This window comes from Argiope bruennichi, chromosome 6 (genome assembly GCF_947563725.1).
Source record: "Argiope bruennichi chromosome 6, qqArgBrue1.1, whole genome shotgun sequence".
NCBI classification, from domain to species: domain Eukaryota; kingdom Metazoa; phylum Arthropoda; class Arachnida; order Araneae; family Araneidae; genus Argiope; species Argiope bruennichi.
Genome location: NC_079156.1, coordinates 80,279,098 through 80,298,973, shown reverse-complemented (window position 1 = coordinate 80,298,973; position 19,876 = coordinate 80,279,098). Strand labels below are relative to the sequence as shown.

Below are 19,876 nucleotides of genomic sequence, written 5' to 3'. Positions count from 1 at the left end.
AGAAACAAACATACAACATACAGTAGTTCAAAAATAAGAAGAAGAGTGTGCATAAAAAATAATATAAATGCACCTAACCAACAGCATGTTCTAAATTATTAAACAATATTCTATGTGTGTTTAACCCTTTTAAAAATATACTGGACAAATAGTTATATGATATGTAAATTTTATGCATACTGTTTGGGAGTATCTGGCAAGCCACTTTGAAGTTCATCCAGGAGACTATCAACAGTTGGTCTAATAGGCTCTGCATATCCATTGGAAGAATTTTTGATTGTGGTTTCATTACTGTAAACATTGTAACTAGGAGATGTATATCCTAAAAAAAAATGATTTATGTAAAAAAATAAATAAAAGATATTGATTATAAAGAACAGAATAAAATTATTTACTATGTCACTAAATTTATATACAGAATATAAATACACTAAAAACTGATATTTTTTTTAAAAATAATTTATTGAATGAATTGAATAGATTTATAATTTTTAAATAGGTTATCTAAAAAAAATGTTTAATTAATTCTATGGTGAGGAACTACAGAACCTGTAGCATTCCACACTTTGTCACAATAACTAAAAAAAAGAACAAATGAGTTTTAGGGTTGAAAGATTTTTTAAATTATAATAAAATAAAAAAATATTCATACATATATATTTTTAAATATTTGCATATCAAAAATTTTAATTCCTGAGCATGAAAACGAAAATACAATTTAAAAACATATTCAATTCAGAGAATATTAAATTACAGCTAAATATTGCTAATTTACAATTATGAAATTATAACTACAGTTTGGCAAATCCATAGGCTGTATAGATATGAAGTTAAAGAATTAAGATTAATGTACGATTTCTCGCCAAATACTATAAAATCGTGCCAATCGACCAAAAACTCGTCCAAAAATCTGTCACCTTGGATGAATACTAAAAGTGATAATAAACGACTTTTAAGGTTTTTAAAAAAAATTCACAATTACATATGGAGAAAACGCATTCCAAAATAATTCAAATCTGGCGCCAATACATTAATCTCATGTCTAGTCAATATAAACTGCCAGTTTAAGTCAAAATATAAAAAAAAAATCTAGGATTCAATCAAAATATAAATTCTAGGATTACTTATCAATATAAGATACAGACAATTCTCAAATATAAAAAAAATAGAGAAACAGAAATTAAAAAACAGCTTTAATGAGCCATAAGTGAGGTTTTTTAATAATAAAAAAGGATCTACTCAATACCTTTTTTGGCAGGATAATTTGCATAACGTGCTGAATTCAGATCTTCCAATAAACTGTCCAATTCAGAGAGATTGCTAGCAAAATCAGGCTTAGAAGCAGGCTTTTCATTCATGGCACTATGAATGGCATGCTGATTCTGGTAAATGGGCTGAAAGGATAAAAAGAAACATTTTTTTCTTTCCTTTTTTTCTTCTTTTTTTTAAACTCATTTTTCACAAAGCTACATACTATGGATAACAAACTACAAGCTATAATATTATTACTAATTAGACAATCCTAAAAATGATGATTCATTCTTTAATCAGAATTTTTTTAAACATTATTAATCAACATTCTGTGCAATGAATCATCCTATTTGAAACATATATTGTTAACTGCTTAGAGCTTCTTCTATAACTGTTAGTAATGTGAAATATATGTATGTATTATTCACAGGTAATGCAACTGTTATTAACTCTATTTGTTATAAACTTCATTAACTAATGTTTATAATAATACAGTAGACAGCATTTAACGAATTTTACATGAAAAAAAAAAGTAACCCAGGCGAAAGCTTTGAATTATATAGTCTTTTTTTAAGCACAAGAGAATTTATTTGTATTTAACAAATGAAAAAAAAATCGATTTTTATATATTTTAATAAAAACAACCGAAATTCGATGCCAAAAATCACATTATCACGGAAAAATAACAAAGGCAAGGCTCTCTTGCAGTTTTATTATTACTGGCGATAAGCCCCAACCGGAGATAGGCGCCTCATCTATCAACTTCAATTAGCATGATTTAAAAGAATCGCTCAATGAAATGAAAAGAATTTAGCAAGAAATATTTCTTGCCAGACTTTTTTAGAAACTAATAACAGCTATGAATCATCTCACCATATTTGCAGATAATTTATAAATAATGTCGATATATCAAGGGTATTTTTTCTGCTTCTTTAATTTTTAAAAAACTTCATAGGTTTGTATTCAAAATCTATTTTTCGAACTTTACATACAATAACACCTGTCAGTATTTTACAAAAGATGCCACTCAAATAAATAGAGGGAGCAAGAAGATTAAATTTATTCTAAAATACGAAAGTTACGTCTAAAGCACGTTAAATTGTAACTGTAAATATTACAATTCTTAAATTGAGATTGAAATAAAAGTCTTTCAGATCGAAAAATTTGTTTTCCTCATAACAGTTTTAAATGGTCCATTTAGTATTAATGAGTTGATTTCATAGAGGTTCATTATTAAAAATTCCATATCACTGATTTCTATTTCTATAATGAAATCATATATAGGATAATTTTGAAGCGATTAAGTAAATCCAATTATTAATGATTGGTATCATTTATAGCACACGTAAACCTAACTATTGAAAAGGTGAAATACAAGAAACATACTTGAGACATGTAACAAATCTGCAGTTTTCAATAATTTACCAAAATAATAAACAAAACAAATACACACATATTTCTGATAGGCAAATAATTTGTTTTATATATAGGTACAACATAAAACACAGATTATTTAACAAAATCTTCAAATCTTCCAGTATTTAAACCATTCTTGAAAATTTAGAGATGAATTAAGTCAAAAAGCATCTGATAATCGAATTTCAACAACCAACAAAAAATTGTACTTTGTTATTTGTTCAGTGGTAAACTGCAAAACCTGCTTTACTGCAGATATTGCAACCTTGCAAATAAAATATTTTATTTTACTTCACGCTAATATAAAAATTTTATATCAACTTCAGAAAAGCAGAGTAAATTACATTTCACATGTGTCTCGGAAATTGCAATAGAAGTTATTTATTAAACGTAACAATAAATTTTAATTCAAAGTTACTTAGTTACACAATGTAATAGGTTGGAACAATATCCTCACAATTTCACAATGCCATTAACGCAATGACTCAGATTCTTAATATTCTTAATTTACAAGCAAATTTAATCATTAGTTGCTATTTCTAATTACAAAAGAATTTTTTTTAAATTTTTTTCTGAACTATGCCGTACATAACAAATATTTGAGACATTCCATCTTTTCATTCAGGATCCATGGATCTGAATCTTTATATTATCCAGACCCATGTATGGATGGATAATATAACGATCCAAACTTTGTTATCCATCCCACAACATAAAGATTACAATGTTTAGAAAGTAGCAGCTGCGGCGGCAAAAGGTAATCTCGGAGCCTACATCTGAAGTTTAAGATTAACGTTCCGTGTTGAAGTTGTCGGAAGGCTATTTTAGGACGGACCTCTGGAAACTTGAGCAATGATCGGATAACGAAGAAGATGCTTGCTCTTGCACTTTGTAGGTAACAGTGTTCCGAGGCATCCTTTGAATAACAGAAGAATCTTTATCCTTTTCGAACATCTCTAGAAGCCGGTTCAAAACTTTGGCTTTAGAGTAAATAAACACCTTTGTTGTGTTTTGGGAAAGAAGAAAACTTCTTAACTGATCTGTGAAAAGGATGGCTGCTAATTTTCTAAATACTAAGTAAACAATTTGTTTATTTATCCTATATTTGGAACAATGCAAAGCAGACCATGGATTTGTTGATTTTCGAACATCAACGTGTTATGTTTACAATCAGTTGTTCCAATTTTACTAAACTTAAAAAAAAAAAAAAACAATAAAAAGAATACATTATATACATAAAAGCATCTTCTACTAACATTTGAGAATAATTTGAAGATATTAATTCAACAACTATCAACAAAAAAAAAAGTGAGATGATTGCTTACTAAGAAAAACTTCATAAGCTTATTGCAAACTTGATTTGGAGAAATACTGAGAAAAAGAATATTCAAAATCGTGATGTTTCACATACCAAAAGACCATCATAAAACTATAACATTTTCAAAATATAATTTCGCACCGATTTGTCTGAATATTTAAAAAAATTATTCTAAACAAATGCATCATCTCTCTATTTTTGGTTTTCCCATGCTTTTTTAGCAATTCAAATTTGATATTAAACTTTTCCTATTTACAATAAACAATAATTTCCAATGTGTAATTATATTATGATAAAACTTATTTTAATTACTATGTTTAATAACTGATGGATTAAGGCAAGCACATACCCAAATTGATACTTAGTGGAGTAAATTCATTTTAATTTGGTAAATCGTTTAATTTTTTAAAATGTTCTCTTTAGATTTCTCCCTCATTTTAAGATACAGGAAATATAAGAATGCATATAAAATTGTAGGTATCTTAATAAGAATGGTTCGTGGAAGTGTGTATCGAATATTAAATATGAAGCAAATTTTCGATTTAAAAAAACTCTGCGCTCGACTATTCAATAATAACAATATTGATCTGGATGTATTGTTCGTGAGATACCTATAGTAGTTCGCTTTCTTTTAAATGTTATATTACCAATACACTGATATTCATATGTTATGGGACAAACACAAAATGCTAATTTGCATACACAAAAGTAAATTGTGAGTGACATTGCCAACATGCAAAGGGGAAAAAAATGACAGGTTGAGTAACGAATATGCAAATATTTTGAGCCACGAGCACGGGACGCAAGTCAAGCAAAGAGGATAAAAAATGTAGTGAGCAATGTGTGAAAAAAACTGTTCAAGTGGTCATGCGCATGATTTATGGGTTTTTTTTTATACATTAAATGATATGAATAAAAAAAACATTTAGATGATTTTATTGCTTTAAGAACTGAGGCTATATTTAAAGAACCCCTTTAATAAAGGTGCTGCTAATGAATTCGAAATTGCCAAAAGCGTTTAGGATGGCGTAAAAAGCAGGTTATAAAGTTGGAACAGCCATAAGAAATGACCTATCATTTGTAGTAGCTAAAATCATTTCAAGTATCATTTCTAGAAGCTAGTTCACACAATTAACTCAAATTAGTGAAAATGGGAACAGTTATAAAATACATAAGAGTCAAAATAAATTGTTTAGATGACTTCTATTAAAATAGCACAATAATTAGACTAAACAGCACTCTATAATATCATAAAAAGATTGAGATTCTACTGTGTTAGCTTGTAAATCTATTTTACAAAATTAGTATTCCCAACAAAAAGAAAATTCATACGTGGTGCCGTGAACACGCGAACTGGCCTCAACAGCAGAAGGGCAATATACTGTTTACGGATGAAATTAGATTTTGTTTATTGACCGATTAGAAGCATCAGTACGCTTGATAAAAATATAGGAAAGCCTATCCTTCTACCAATATCTCGGAAGTTGACCATTACAGAGCTAGTGGCGTACAGTTTGGTGTTAAATGGACGTCTACAAATTCGGGTTATGGAATTAAATCTAATAAATATGCAAACATATTTCTAGGATAATGTTGCTTACATAATCTAATTGCTTCATTACTCAATTTTCATGGTACTACTCGAGACTTTTTCATGATAATGATCAATGTCATCTTGCAGAGTGGATTGATAATCTCTTTGAAAAAGAAGTGAATTATCGAATAAAGTGGTCAAAGTACTCATCAGATCTTAATTCCGCTGAACAACATGAATGGAATGTACTGGGGAGACGCATGGCAGAAAGAAATCTCATTAGCAAAGAAAGACCAATAAACAAAACTATTAGAACAAACCACAAATTCTAATGGAAATAAGTTGCTTGCATTACAGTGAGAGCTCTATAAATAATTTATTAAGATTTCGCAAAAAAATTGTAATCAAATTCGTATTAGACTTTTGTCTGTCTCTCCAAAAACCATAAATAGGTGCATTTCTGTATCTTCTGCTTCATATATAGGTATATTTCTGTATATTCTTACAAATTTATTAAATTTCACTTTATAATTTTTCATTAAGATTGTCTGATGTAATAATTAAATACTTAATTTTCTTTTCTTACAAAATGCTGCAATCCCTTAATTATGGACACCAAAACATTTTCAAATTCACTGTTATTGTTTTGATTCCATATTTCGAATTAATAATATTTTAAGAAACTTGACTGATTAGTTTGAAAACATTTCATTCGAAAGCAAAAATTAACAATCAGAAACAAAGCAGCTTACAGCTTATTTACTTTATTTGCGTATCTTTTGTATTTATCTTTCTTATAAAGTGCGGTCACATATAAGCAAGAAACTCATTAGCGACTCCACGTTTAGAAATGATAAGGTTTAAAAAAATACCATCCAATGAAGTATTAACAAATGATTAAAAAAAATAATAATGCAGCTAACTGAAAATTTTTAAGGGCTAAATCAGTAAGGCTTTAGATTAGTTTTTACAAATGAATTGCATAATTGGCAGAAGCGTGAGCTGAAATGATATCTGAGACATCAAAATTTCTACCGACAATCCTACTTTCATAGTTTAAAAAGCTTTGAATTAAACGAAATAAGTTTTGCACTCAGGTCACTAGTGTAGAAAAATCAAAATCAAGACTGAACAATCCAAAAGAAGTTTTCACTTGAAATAATTATTCTGAATCGTGATTAATGACTGCAAAAAACATTACAATGGATTTACTATACCTACATCACTTTGCGGTCAGTGATAGAGAGAGAGTGGTAATTACTCTGACCTGGTATGCAATGTCAGTTGACAAATTTCAACTAAACAATTACAGGGAGATTCAAAAGTTTAATGCAGCTATTAAAATAAACAGTTCGCAAATGAATGTACATTATTTGTGTATGATAATATATATATATAAATTAAATCGGATACTTATTTAAAACCTCAAAACCAGAATTAATAACAAACAAACACTATCTCAAGGAAACCTAATTTTTGTAGAATTAAGCATAATTTCTGATAATATGATAATATATGAATAAAATGTTCTTTGATGTAGTAAAAAATTGATTTTCCGTGTGGTATCTGAGCTCCAGAATGGCTGACGATATACCAAACTTCGCATGCCATGACCCCGACCATTATGTCCTGACCTATCCTATCCTAGCTATTCAAAATAGCGCGTTGATCCATCGGTTGTTAAATTATACACTATGGTACCAATAAATTCTAGTTTCATCAGATAAAGGTCATTTGGACTAAATTTGTGCCCTTTCTGAGCAAATAGTATCGTTCTGTCTTCACACATTTCTGATAATCAATTTGTACAGCATTTATGAATCCCTGGGTATTTCTGACAGTCAATCGATCATCAAAGCAATTTTTTAAAAATGATCATGTATTTAATACCGTACCTGATCGTCTGGAGCTCCATTCCGGTATTCGTAACGCTCCGTCGTCACCGTAGTGGTGACAGTGGCGTTGGAAGGTCGAGGGCCGTGAGACATCACAGCTGCATAACTGTTTGTGCTCGGGGGAGTGGGGCAAACGGCGGAGGAGAGGTTGAGCTGCGTTTGATTCTGCAGATCAGCCAACAGAGCATCTGAAAAAAAGAAAGCATACAATAAATTATGGTTCTATATCTTATTCTACTAATACTGAAGGAAATTTAGTTTAATTTAGTTATATTAACGTCCCGTTTTAAAACAACACTAGGGCTATTTTGGGACCACACCACATCAGAGGGAGGACGTTTGGCCCCAACGTATTTAACGTGTACCAGTCCCACTTACACGACGGTTCTTCGGTGGAGTCTGAATTGATGTCGGGCAGAGATGGGTATAAAAACAGTTTATATATGAATAAGATTTGGAGTAACGTTTTTCCTTTCAAACGTTACTCCACACGTTTGTAACATTTTTCTTTTGAATTTCAAATAAAATTCACCCCCCCCTCTTTCCATTTGGAACAAGCTTAATATCTCAAATCTTAAAGCAACGGACATTGTGTTCATTTATTTCATAGTAATGCAATTATTTAAGTCGGTTTCGTTCCATGTTTTTTATAAATATGGAATTCTGTAATTGATTTTTCATTTACTTCCTAAAGTGCAAGGAGATTGAAACTTTGTATACTTGTGTATTCTTGATGACAATATATTGCTTTAATGTTTTAAAAATTTTACTATGTGAACTTTAATTAATGTTGACAAAGAAATAGAGAGAATCCGAGCTTTAAATATAATCACGTTGCGATGTTTTGGACTGAAGATTTAAAGATTTGATCTTGAGTTATCATCTCCACAGGAAAATAGTTTTTTTTTTCCCTTAAATTTTGTCACTGTTCATTTATGACCTTTATACCTTTATTTCCTAATTTACATTTTTATTTATATAAGTTATATATTCTATTTATATAAGTTATATAAGTCATATGTTTTTCTGATTATAAATTTTTAATCAGTTTTATTTTATCAGTGTAATGGTTGTTTACGGTTATTTTGCTGTATACTCTCAATCTACGTGAAAACAAGCCAAAAATACACTAGCTTTGAAAAACAGTTATTAGGTTATTTTAAACCTCACATACATGCATTTGGATTGCATCCAATTTTACATATTTGAAATTTCTAAATTTTTATTATGTTTAGTATTCTAAAAGTAATAACGTGTCAAAACCTACATCTCTGTTACAAAAGATTCCATAATAAAATTCAAATATTTGAAAACATCTATAAGTTCATTATTATTATTAAATTAAAATACAGCAAGATTCCACTGAAATATATATATTATATCAGTATTAAATAAATGAATATTATAACTGAAAAAAAAAAAGATTTATTTCACTGAAAACCAAACTAGATGCGGTACAACTGCAACAGCAATAAAAACCTGTTCGAAATTAATGAAATTTTAAATGGGGCAGCTCCTCTTTTCTCCCTTTCTATATTTTGATTATTTATAGCATCCCTTTTTCCTACCACGTGCTCGACAGATGCGCTTTTCTCGGAACTTTTTTAAAAGACTGGATTGATGAAGGAAGCCGTGGATGTATGTCTAACGAGTGTTGTCAGAGGCAGTGTAACAGAAAAAGATGGCACTTTCTTTAGCCCTTTGTTCCTGGCAACCGCAATCGTTCAATCAATACAATTACACTTTTGCTACTGGAGTGGGATGATAAGGTCGTTGGATAATGGTTGGCACTCCACACTTCCTCGTTATAAGCATTACGGAAGCACACACCTTTAAACAAAAGCAAAATGTTCGGCGGGAATCACAGTATTTGTAGCTGGTATTGCACTCACAAAGTGCAAAAGACTATTTCAAAAGAAAAACAAATATATGTTGAAAAGAATATAACCATAAAAAAATTAGTATTCTATTATTAAAGTATACTTAAATATAGTTATGCAACTAAATATTTTTAATTGGCATTAATAATAAAGAAATAACTTTTAAAAAGCGCATTTTTATTAATATATTTAGATGTAGAAAATATTTTCACTTTTTCGTACGTGAAAAGATTGTAATTGTCAAAACGTTTGACCTCGAGATTTGAACGAATCTGTCATGCATTAGATCGCCCTAAATACGAAAAACACATTTTTGAAATTGTGCCTACCTGTCTGTAAAGATAACACAAAAGCGCATTGAGTAAGGGCGAAGAAATGTGTTAAGAAGTCACAACACTAAATTTGCAGATTTCTACCAAAATTTGGACGAATTCCATCGGAAGGTCGTCTATACATTCGCAGTGTGTGAACATTATAATTCAAAAACGTTAAGAAATATACATATGAAATTATATGTAATTTTTCTGTAATTTAATTTTTCTTATCATTAATTTCCAAAATTTTTATCTAAATTTAGTCCCTATTTTCATTCTGAAATGTTCCCTTATTTCCTGATACAAATCTCACTTTTTATGTAATTAATTCTACCGCACTCTATAGAACTGCAGACTTCAGCACTGTCGCACGCTCTGAGTGTAGGATACAAATCCCTAATGCTTATAATATTCTTTTAAAGATATCTAAGACTCCCTTTCCTAAATATACACGTGTCAAAGAAATCCCTATCAAAATCTCATAGTACAATCACCGAAAGGAAAAACTTCGGTCTCTTTTTCTCCTGTATCGCGATGTAGACTGGCGTATTTTTTGCCTCTTTTTATCTGTATAAATTATGCCTCCCTGGATGAAATAAATCGAAGTTAAAATACCAAAAGTTTCTTCTTTTCGAACATGCATCATTTACGTACTTACTATATATATAACAACTCAATTAAATTCTGGACCAAAGTTTTCACAAAGGTGGTTCCTTATTGGTCTGTATGTTCTTGCTTTTGTAAGAAAGGGATAACTCAAAAACGAAGAGACATAGATGAATATAATTTCGTATGCAATCATGCAGTAAAAATGCGGATACGAGTCGAATTTCGGATCCATTCGGTGGGAAAGAAGGCATTCAAAATGGATATTCAATTATATTATGAAGCACGAAACGCGTAATAACAACATCGCTACATACGGACGTCGTAGGGGAGGGGGAGTTGCACTCATATTTACAGATAGCCGTAACCTTCGAGAGTGTATCACTTCGTCCCCGAAATCCTCTTTCTTGCTATAAATTCAAGGCATGCAAAGAAAGGTAAAAGAATAATCAAAAAGAAAGTTTTACATTCGTTATGTAAACTAAAGTATACCGAAAGAAGAACACTAATGGCGAATTTATAAAAAAATAATAGAAGTCAGAAGAAAAGTTATAAAAGCGCGAGACACTGAGATAATTCAGTGCAACGGAATTGATATTATTGGGATAATTGATTAAATTGGAATTTTAATCACATAAAATATAGTTTTAATAGAATTTTGATAAATATCTCTGTGAATATACCTTGTGTTTTGGTTTTATGTGATTTAATTTTCAAATTTAATTCAGCCCTTCATTTTCATATTTCAAAAGATCACCAGAATGGCGGCGTAAGTGTTGGAAAATATAAATCGCGGGGGAAGTGTTAAAAATGCGAATGTAAAAGTGGAGGTAATAGTGTAGTATCGTTTTCAGCTTTTATGCTTTTAGGATTTTATTTTAAATTCTACATTTCAATTTTTTTTTTTTTTTTTTTCGATTTCGATTTTTACTTTATTTTTATTATTTTCCACATTTTATGCTTTAATATAATTCATAATTTAATATTATAAAAATTTGACTATCTAAAATAAATTTGTTCGCAAATTGTCAATCAGCTGTTACTATACATATTTAAGTGGAATCATGATTTAATTCAAAACTAGCCGCCTTTGGCGACCAGCCGGTTCGCCAATCTTAATGTTCGTTAAAATTTTAATAATTAAATATTTTATGCAATTTTTACTTTAATAGCTTCTTTATCAAAATATTTTAAAACTTCAAATTTTGATTATCATATAATTCATTCATAATATTATAAAGGCCTTCAGCCATAACGTAATATGTATCTCTTTCATTTTCTGTTAGCACCCGTAGAATTTATGCTTTAATTAAAGTGGAAAGAATTAATCTTCAATTAATATAATATTTTTTACTGAAACAAAGCATTTTTTTTTATAATCTGATTACTGAAAATAGAGTCACTCAGCGTTTAAACTTTATGCGCACTAAAGAATATCTTTTTTACTTTATGTAATATCTCAAGAATTTGTCAACAAAATATTCTTAGATTCATTATGAGCAGATCGATTAATTAACAATCGATTAATTACCATTAAATATTTTACGCAATTCCAACTTTAATAGATTCTTCATCAAAATATTTTAAAACTTCAAATTTTGAGAGTCATATAATTCACTCATAATATTATAAAGGCCTTCAGTCATAACGTAATATGCATCTCTCTAGTTCTCTGTTACCTCCCGTAGAATTTATGCTTTAAATTAAAGTGGAAGGGATTAATCTGCAATTAATATAATAATATTTTTTACTGAAACAAAGCATTTTTTTTAATAATCTGATTACTGATAACAGAGTCACTGAGAGTTTAAACTTTATGGGCACTAAAGAATATCTTTCTTAATTTATGTAATATCTCAAGAATTTGTCAACAAAATTTTCTCAGATTCATTTTCTCAGATGTTTCATTTTAAATGCATCAAACACTAAGAAAATAAAACGAATCGTTTAAAATAAACGGTTGAAAAGAGGTTTTAAAAAAACTACTTAAAAAACGATGTACTTAAAACTATAAGCATATACAAAAAATATATAACTAACATAAATACAATTTACTTACAAAAGCATGCAACTAACCCAAAAATAATTTAAATCATCCATTGATAACGGTTGTCATGGCAACAATCAGAACAGAATGCGCATGCGTGAATTTTCTTCGCCGGTTACGTAACGCAAATACGTGATTTTTTCTACGCCAGTTGGGGTAACGCTATGCGGATTAGAAATTTTTAATTTCCTTTATTCTGTTTTATTTTAATTCAAAAGTACTTCAGAATCAATCTGAAACATGGATTAATTAACAATGTTTCATTTTAAATGCATCAAGCATTAAGAAAATAAACAAAATCGATTGAAATAATCCGCCGAAAATTTTTAACCCTAGTTTCATTACTGTTGGGAGAAAAAAAAACTGAAGCCTTTCTTGTTTGGCGATGGGGAAAATAGAAGATTTTTTTGGCGAAAAAGTTGGCGGTGGGGAAAATGGAAGATTTTTTTGGCGGGAAAGTTAGTTTTTAATTAATAATTAAAATTCTAATTAAAAATTCGAAAAAAGGAACCTCAGGTGCACATTCCCAACCTCCAAGGTATACATGTACCAAATTTGGTAGCTGTATGTCAAACGGTCTGGCCTGTAGAGCGCCAACACACACACACACACACACACACACACACACACACACACACACACACACACACACACACACACACACACACACACACACACACATTGAGCTTTATTATAAGTATAGATAATCGATTGATCAATTATTCCGTTCTAAAAAGATTAAAATATGTTTTATACTATAGGGAACACAACTGTACAATTTTTTTTTTAATCCAGTGCATCAGATAGTAAGAGAAAATGGATTACGAAATTTCATCTAGACAAACATGAAAAAAGTCAAGGTAGATAAAATCATGTAAAAACAAACAGATTTTGCTGAAATATTTAATGATTGTATTTTTATCAAAATTCACAAAAAGAGTTTCAAGCAAATGATTGCGAAGTATCCTAAGAAATAAAGCCACACAAATAAATACTTAGACTTTCAGGGAAAAAATCAGTTAATCCAATAAAAACTCAAAGTAAAATAAGTAGGAACAGGGAAGAAACGTGTTGAACACATCATTATCAATCAGCCGGAAAGATTACAATCATTCTAGAGTTCTGTTTTACCTTTCACCGGCTATTTTAAGATTTTCGAAAACATACGAAATGTGCAACCCATCTCAATTGCAACTAAGCCCTAAATTTCAAATTTTGCAAAACTGATAACAGTTTTTATTATGCTTATTTATTCAAGAAAATGCAGTAAACAGAAAAATAATAAAATAAGCTTTTTTTTTTTTTTTTTTTTTGCAATAATATTCTGTAAAACTTGCTTCCCTGCAAGCATACGTTTTAGACAGTGAAAACAACAGCATGATCAAAATTCTGAAACTCAAGCGAGATGGGAAAAACATCACAGAGTTTATATCTAAAGGAATGCAACTAATATTGCTAATCGAATGTGTCAAATGCAGGCCAGGTTTTTATTAAGTAAATATTCGTTACTATAATTTGCAGTATGAAAATTTATCATAAAAAGTTCGAATTTTAGAATATGAAACGTTTTGAAAGCCATCAAGAACATCTTCAAAGTATTAGTTTTACCAATTTTTTACGGAAATAATAGTTTTGATTTCAAAGAATCGATATATTCTTGAAAACTAAACAAGTTCTGGAGCCAATCACAAAATCATTTTATAGCTCAAGCAGAAAATGAAATTTAAAGTCATGGATTTTTTTTTTTTTTCATTTAATAATATACACTTTATACAATTTTAGTATTATTACAGATTTTGGTGAAAGTCAAAGTATCATTTCATGCGCTTAAAAAAAAAAAAATTTATGATGAATCATTTTTTTTTCTTACAGTTCCACGACACCAATAATAGCAAAATTTATGATTTTTTTTTTTTTTTTTTTTTTACTGCTCTTTTTAAAACTATAGTTTTTATACTGCAAATGCTATATCTCATGTAATGATTTTCGGATTTAATAAAAATTTCGAAGTGCTAAAAAAATTGTCCATGTTTTCTCCATGTAAAAATTCGGATCTCTCTGTTTTAGACTTTCCCGAATTCGAAAACACATTTTTGGGAAATGTCCATCAATCTGTTTGACTGTGACAAAAATAACTCAAAAATGTTTTAAGTAGAAGAATGAAATTTGGTCTATGTCTTTACACCAAATTTATAGATTTCTATTAAATTTTGAGCTAACTCCGTCCAGAAGAAGCCTGTCTCTCCGGCTGTTCCAGTATAAATTAACATAATATCTACACACGAAGAGAACTAGATATATAAAATTCGGTACACAGATTTAATAACTCGAGTGTAAACAGCTATCAAATTTTCAGCCAAATCCAATCATTGACCGTCTGTCGGTCTGTACTTTCAGAAACATGTGAACGTGATAACTCAAAAATGCAATGATTTCAATATTTCATATTTGGTACGGATTTCGCAACTACACATGTAATTTTATGTCAAATTTTTGTTTTAATCAGTCGGGAAGAATGCTGCTGAAACAAAAATTCGATTTTCGGATACTATCAACCATACCAAAAATTAATCTCAAAAAAATTCCTCAAGGATGACATGATAGATCCACTACAACCACTAAATTCACTCCAAAGGTAAATATTTCGTACAATTGTACGCCAATTCCATGGAAGGCGTTTTCTGAGATAATATTTTAATTAGAGAATATGCGGGAAAGTTTTGAAGAGACCATTCCATTTGGTTATTCCATCTTGAATTCAATTTATTACTGTAATAAGAGCGACAAAGAAATTTTAATGTACAACAGAATAAACAACGATTTCAAAAAATCGTGTTAAAATTATAAAATTAACCGATTTTTATAGAGAATATATTTGGATTTTCTTAAACTGGCAATTTTTAACTGTTTCCGCACTGCAATCTTGAAATTAACTGGAATTGTCTATTAATTTTTCTTTCTACCTACCAAGGCACAGAAGAATGAAGTGTCTCATTCTAATGTAATAGGTTCATATTTAATACAAATATATATATTATTCCTCAATCAGAATAATATATATTAGTTTTAAATAGAATAAACAAATTCAAATCGATAAAATATAACACGATATCCTGATTCTTTTATATTGATCCTCTTGAATTCTTAATTTTATTGTTTCATAACCGAAAGCAATAAATAAAACGCCTCGTAACCTATACCCTAATGGAGCATGATATTAGAAAAAGTGCCGAAACGTAACCGTTGCTCATGGAACAAACGAAAACAAACAACCTACCACCTCAAATATAGCACTACAAATGAAATTCTAGTCGCCGAACAAAATATCAGTGCTTTTCATCAGAACAGCACGTAATTTGTCAAAAGAGGGCGCAAGCTCCTTTCTTCAAGAAACCCCGGGGGGCCGTCGTCGGGAACTATTCGTTTTCGATACAAAATTCATTAGCTACGTCTGCCACAGGCGGCAACGTTTGTAAAAGAAAACCCGTACACTTTTCTTTCAGAGGCGTTGTGTGTTTATGCACGTGGTTGCCGTGACGTATCTCTGCAGACAGATCAAATGATGCCAGACCCAAATATGGACGCTGGATCGCCCACGTCAAAAAATGTAGCGTTCGGAACGGGAGGATAAAAAAGTAACCACCGGCGGGAATGCGGCGCTCCAGGATTCGCCTTCTTGACGTTTTGTAAAACAAAAAGCTCATAATTCAGGACAAGAGGGATAATTAATACGAACTTGTACCTCGGGAGGAAATTTTTAAGGTTGCTTCTTGCTGGAAACGTAAGCACTGTAGTGTGATTTCGGTTCAGAGCTCGTTTTCTCACTTTTAGGTGAGTTATAAACAAACAAACTGTGTTTTTCTCACAGTTGTGGAATCAAAAGAACGAATATTTGGTTCAATGCGTCCAACTATGTAAAGAAACAGCGAAAATCAATTAAAGATACACAGAAAACAGAAAGAGATAGTCCTGTTAATGACAATTAATTCGAAATACAGGATTTTAATAATATTAGTAATCGAATTTGCTTCAGAAAAGTTCCATATTATTTACAGCCCAAGTCTTTCTACTCCAATCAGATCAATCCTTCCACCCTTTCATGCAACCTATCAGATCACCCTTCCAGTCAAAAAGGAATTTTGTAGCATTTCTAGAAAATTTAGAGATGCAATGCGAGAGCTGTTATATCTTGGTGACAAATCGTAACATCGACAAGTTACATAATTTAAATTTTTATGTCTGGAGAAGATCTGAATGACATGAGCAACAATAACAAACTTTTGTAAGTAAAGCAAGCTCGGACAATAACGCGGAATCGATAAAACACATGAATTACCACGAGTAATAATTGATTTAGCGTTAATGAGAGTACAAAAAAAAAAAAAGTCGTAGTCTCAAGTTAACATTAAAAGGATAAATTTTTCGAAGCCTGGTATAGATGAAAATGAATACAAAAAACGGTTACGTTTAGCAAATTGTAAATAAATAATGAAACCGATAAACATGAATTATACATCTAATTTTCAGCAATTTGCAGTACTTATAACCAAGGAATACCATGACCGATAATAAATCTAAATCCCATGAATCAACCACTATCTATAATAATATATATTTTCACAAAATAATGCATATATTAATCATGAATTATCATTTTTAAATAAATAAAGAAATGGAAATGAACCATTTTCACATAAAGAATCCTACACAAAAATTGCAAAAAAAAGAAAGAAAAAAAAAGTATATGTGGGGATGTTCATTTAATTTTTAACCTTTATGGAGCGGAAGTAACAGAGAATTGGTGAGTAATATTTGTGCAGGTAATTTGGCGGATTACCTTCATTAGAATGTTTGGCATTTCTTATTATGCAAGAGTAGCTACAGTAGTAATTTCGCAGTATATGCAACTAGGCAAATAATAAACTGACCAGTCAAAACAACAGCAACTAGCCAAATAACAACAGAGCAATCATAATCAAATAGTAACTATATTGCAGCATCGTAACATCAAATATTATCAAGCATTACAAAATACAAACTGGACAGAGAAAAACACCATCAAAAAGCATCTAAAGAGGAAAAATCGACTATTTTTTAGAAATTAAATTTGTTCTCTCATAGGGAAAAACCGAAAAACTACCTATTCAAATACTTTACTTTATCGCAATGATAAATATTATTTCAAATTATAATGAGAAAATTGGTTAGAGAGACATTATCTTTATTCCTATCGTTACGGATTCGTAATACTAATTCCCTTTGCAATAAATCTCCTGATAAGGAAGAGAGTTTTACAGATACAGTAAAAGCTGGCGAATGGATATTGAGTCAATGACCTCTCCCCCGACACCTTGGAGTACAAAAATGGTAGACATAGAATATTTGTCAGATAAAGAAAATTTGAGAATCTTGATGCAGCTCCATTAAGATTCAAATTCTGACATTTATTTTGATGCCCTGTTGTATCGTTGATGTCCTGTCAGGAAAACTACAAAAAGCTGATAGTCAGGCGTGCAAAGAGAAGAATCAGATGAGTTGAGCTCAAACGAGTAACCAAACGAAGTCTCCAACAAATACACTCTGAGAGCTTTGTGCTGTTGCAGTTGTTTAATAACGATTTATGCAGCTGTTTACCGCAGTTCTTGTGTACATTTCGGTTGTGCTTTTTCTACGAGTACACTGTAGCAACTTTTTGTTAGTAACTATTCAGTTTGTGGGAATGTTTTTATCGTACGCCCCACTGATGGATTTATATTTTTTTTCCGTACCATTATTATTTTTAAGATTACATCAGAAAAAAATTTCAATCTAAGTGATTGCAGTCATCTACAAAACTAAAGAGCAGTAAAATAGTTTTAAAAATAGTTTCTAGATAGAATGTGTCTCGTATAGTCAGTATTGCCTGTTCCAGTCATTTCCTCTATCAGCTTGGCTATTATCCAGAAAAAAAAAGAACTACATGTAACTTAACAGAGGGAATTTTAAAACCCCTAGTTTTCTATAGTAAATTTTTCTAATTTTCTGTCTACAAATAAAATTAACAAGATAATAAGGTTTAAGCTTTTTTACCGGGGTGCACACGGCAGGAGAAACTACGGAAAGAATGCTAATAAATTTCTGAAACGACAAAATTTCGTTCAGATAGAGAGGGGGGGGGGGATCTTTAAATCACTTTTCGAAGAACCTTTTTTCATGAAAACATTAGATTATTATTATGTTAAAATATGTTGTATTTAAGATACTCATGTATTTGGTAAACAAACTAGGCACAGAATAGTTCGGAAAACTGATATTTAATTTACCATTCTTGCATCAATGGTCAAAAGAAGGGTTTAAGTAGAAGCAAAAGTAAAGAAATGTTTAAACAGAAGAAAAAATAGAGTGCGCAAGTAAAGTATTACAAGTAAGTAAATGAATTTTTTTTTTTCTGTTTTTCCTTATATAGATATGTTAATTTAAAATGGGCCAGAACCAAATTCGCTAGGTGTTAATTGTTATACTTGAAATGATTCAACACCTTATGAATGACAAAGATTCTGTTTTGAACAAATCTATTGAGAAACATGATTTCTAAAAAGTAAATACTGTTCTGTATTGCTGTGCATTTTAAAAAATTCACAATACATAAGCAATAAGACTAACGTAAGTCCCCATTCTTTCGAAAGATTTGTATAAGTAGACTTTAAAATGAATCAAAGCACTGACTTGCTTGTTCTCTAAACATCCTTTTAGCATCAAATACTAATATTGGATGCATAGATAAAAAATAACTTTTAACAGTTTTTCAAATAACTTTTTACTACGTTTCAAGAATACAAATCACAACATTGGTCTTTTCAGTCAATATGAAAATAACAGAAAAACGCATCTTTCCTCCAGAAGGCAATATTAAAAACCATCAAGGATAATTCGGTTGCTTACATCAAACTCATCTGATCTCAAACATTTTCTAGAAACTCCCATCTTTATTTACCGCACGAACATATCAGCAAAAACACTGTTACCGAAGCCGTAATTAAATCATCTTCCACGAATACGCATTAAGAAAACAAAAAGACAACCACGGAAGCGGGAGTGTATACAAGCCCCAGATTAAGGCCGAAAGAAATTAAGAGATCCTGTGTTTCGATAAGGGCACGTCTGTATTTAGCAAGCGGAAAGGATTCCCTCATGCAACTGTCCAACTTGGCAGCATGGATGTGGGCCAAGCCTTCCCCTTGGCAGTTCATTAAACCTGGAGATCACATAATGGGGATGTAATTCTAGGTGAGATTTCTCCTTTTTGCTGCACTTCTTGGCGAGGGGACTAAGATTGTTTATTTCAGAGCAAGAGAAACCGCCGACAAACGACTCGTGGAGAGATGTTTGACTAATGAACATGGCAGACTATAGAAATGGTATCTGTAAACTAGAGGAAGCCCAGATTTAACTAAGAGCTGTCAAAGCAGTGGCGTACTCGACGGATACAAATGGCTCAAAAGAAACACGAAAGAATTCGTGGAATGCAGTCTCAATGACCGACAAGTTTCAGTTTAAATTCTAAATCGGTTTTTGATCGTGAGTTACTTTGAAACAACAGCGGTTTTACACCAATTACAATTTCCTAAAAAAAATC

The 19,876-nt window shown here is 30.6% G+C and overlaps 1 protein-coding gene across 5 annotated transcripts in view; it reads right to left on the bottom strand.

The window, feature by feature from the left end:
- Window positions 1–19,876, bottom strand: part of LOC129972244 (paxillin-like) — a 118,750-nt gene that overhangs the window by 30,006 nt on the left and 68,868 nt on the right. For all 5 annotated transcript variants that reach the window (XM_056086303.1, XM_056086302.1, XM_056086305.1 and 2 more), the window contains exons 2-4: window positions 7,415–7,602; window positions 1,247–1,394; window positions 181–322 (exon numbers count right to left, since the gene is read on the bottom strand). In XM_056086303.1, the coding sequence (XP_055942278.1) occupies window positions 181–322; window positions 1,247–1,394; window positions 7,415–7,602 (478 nt within the window). The remainder of the gene's footprint in view (window positions 1–180; window positions 323–1,246; window positions 1,395–7,414; window positions 7,603–19,876) is intronic.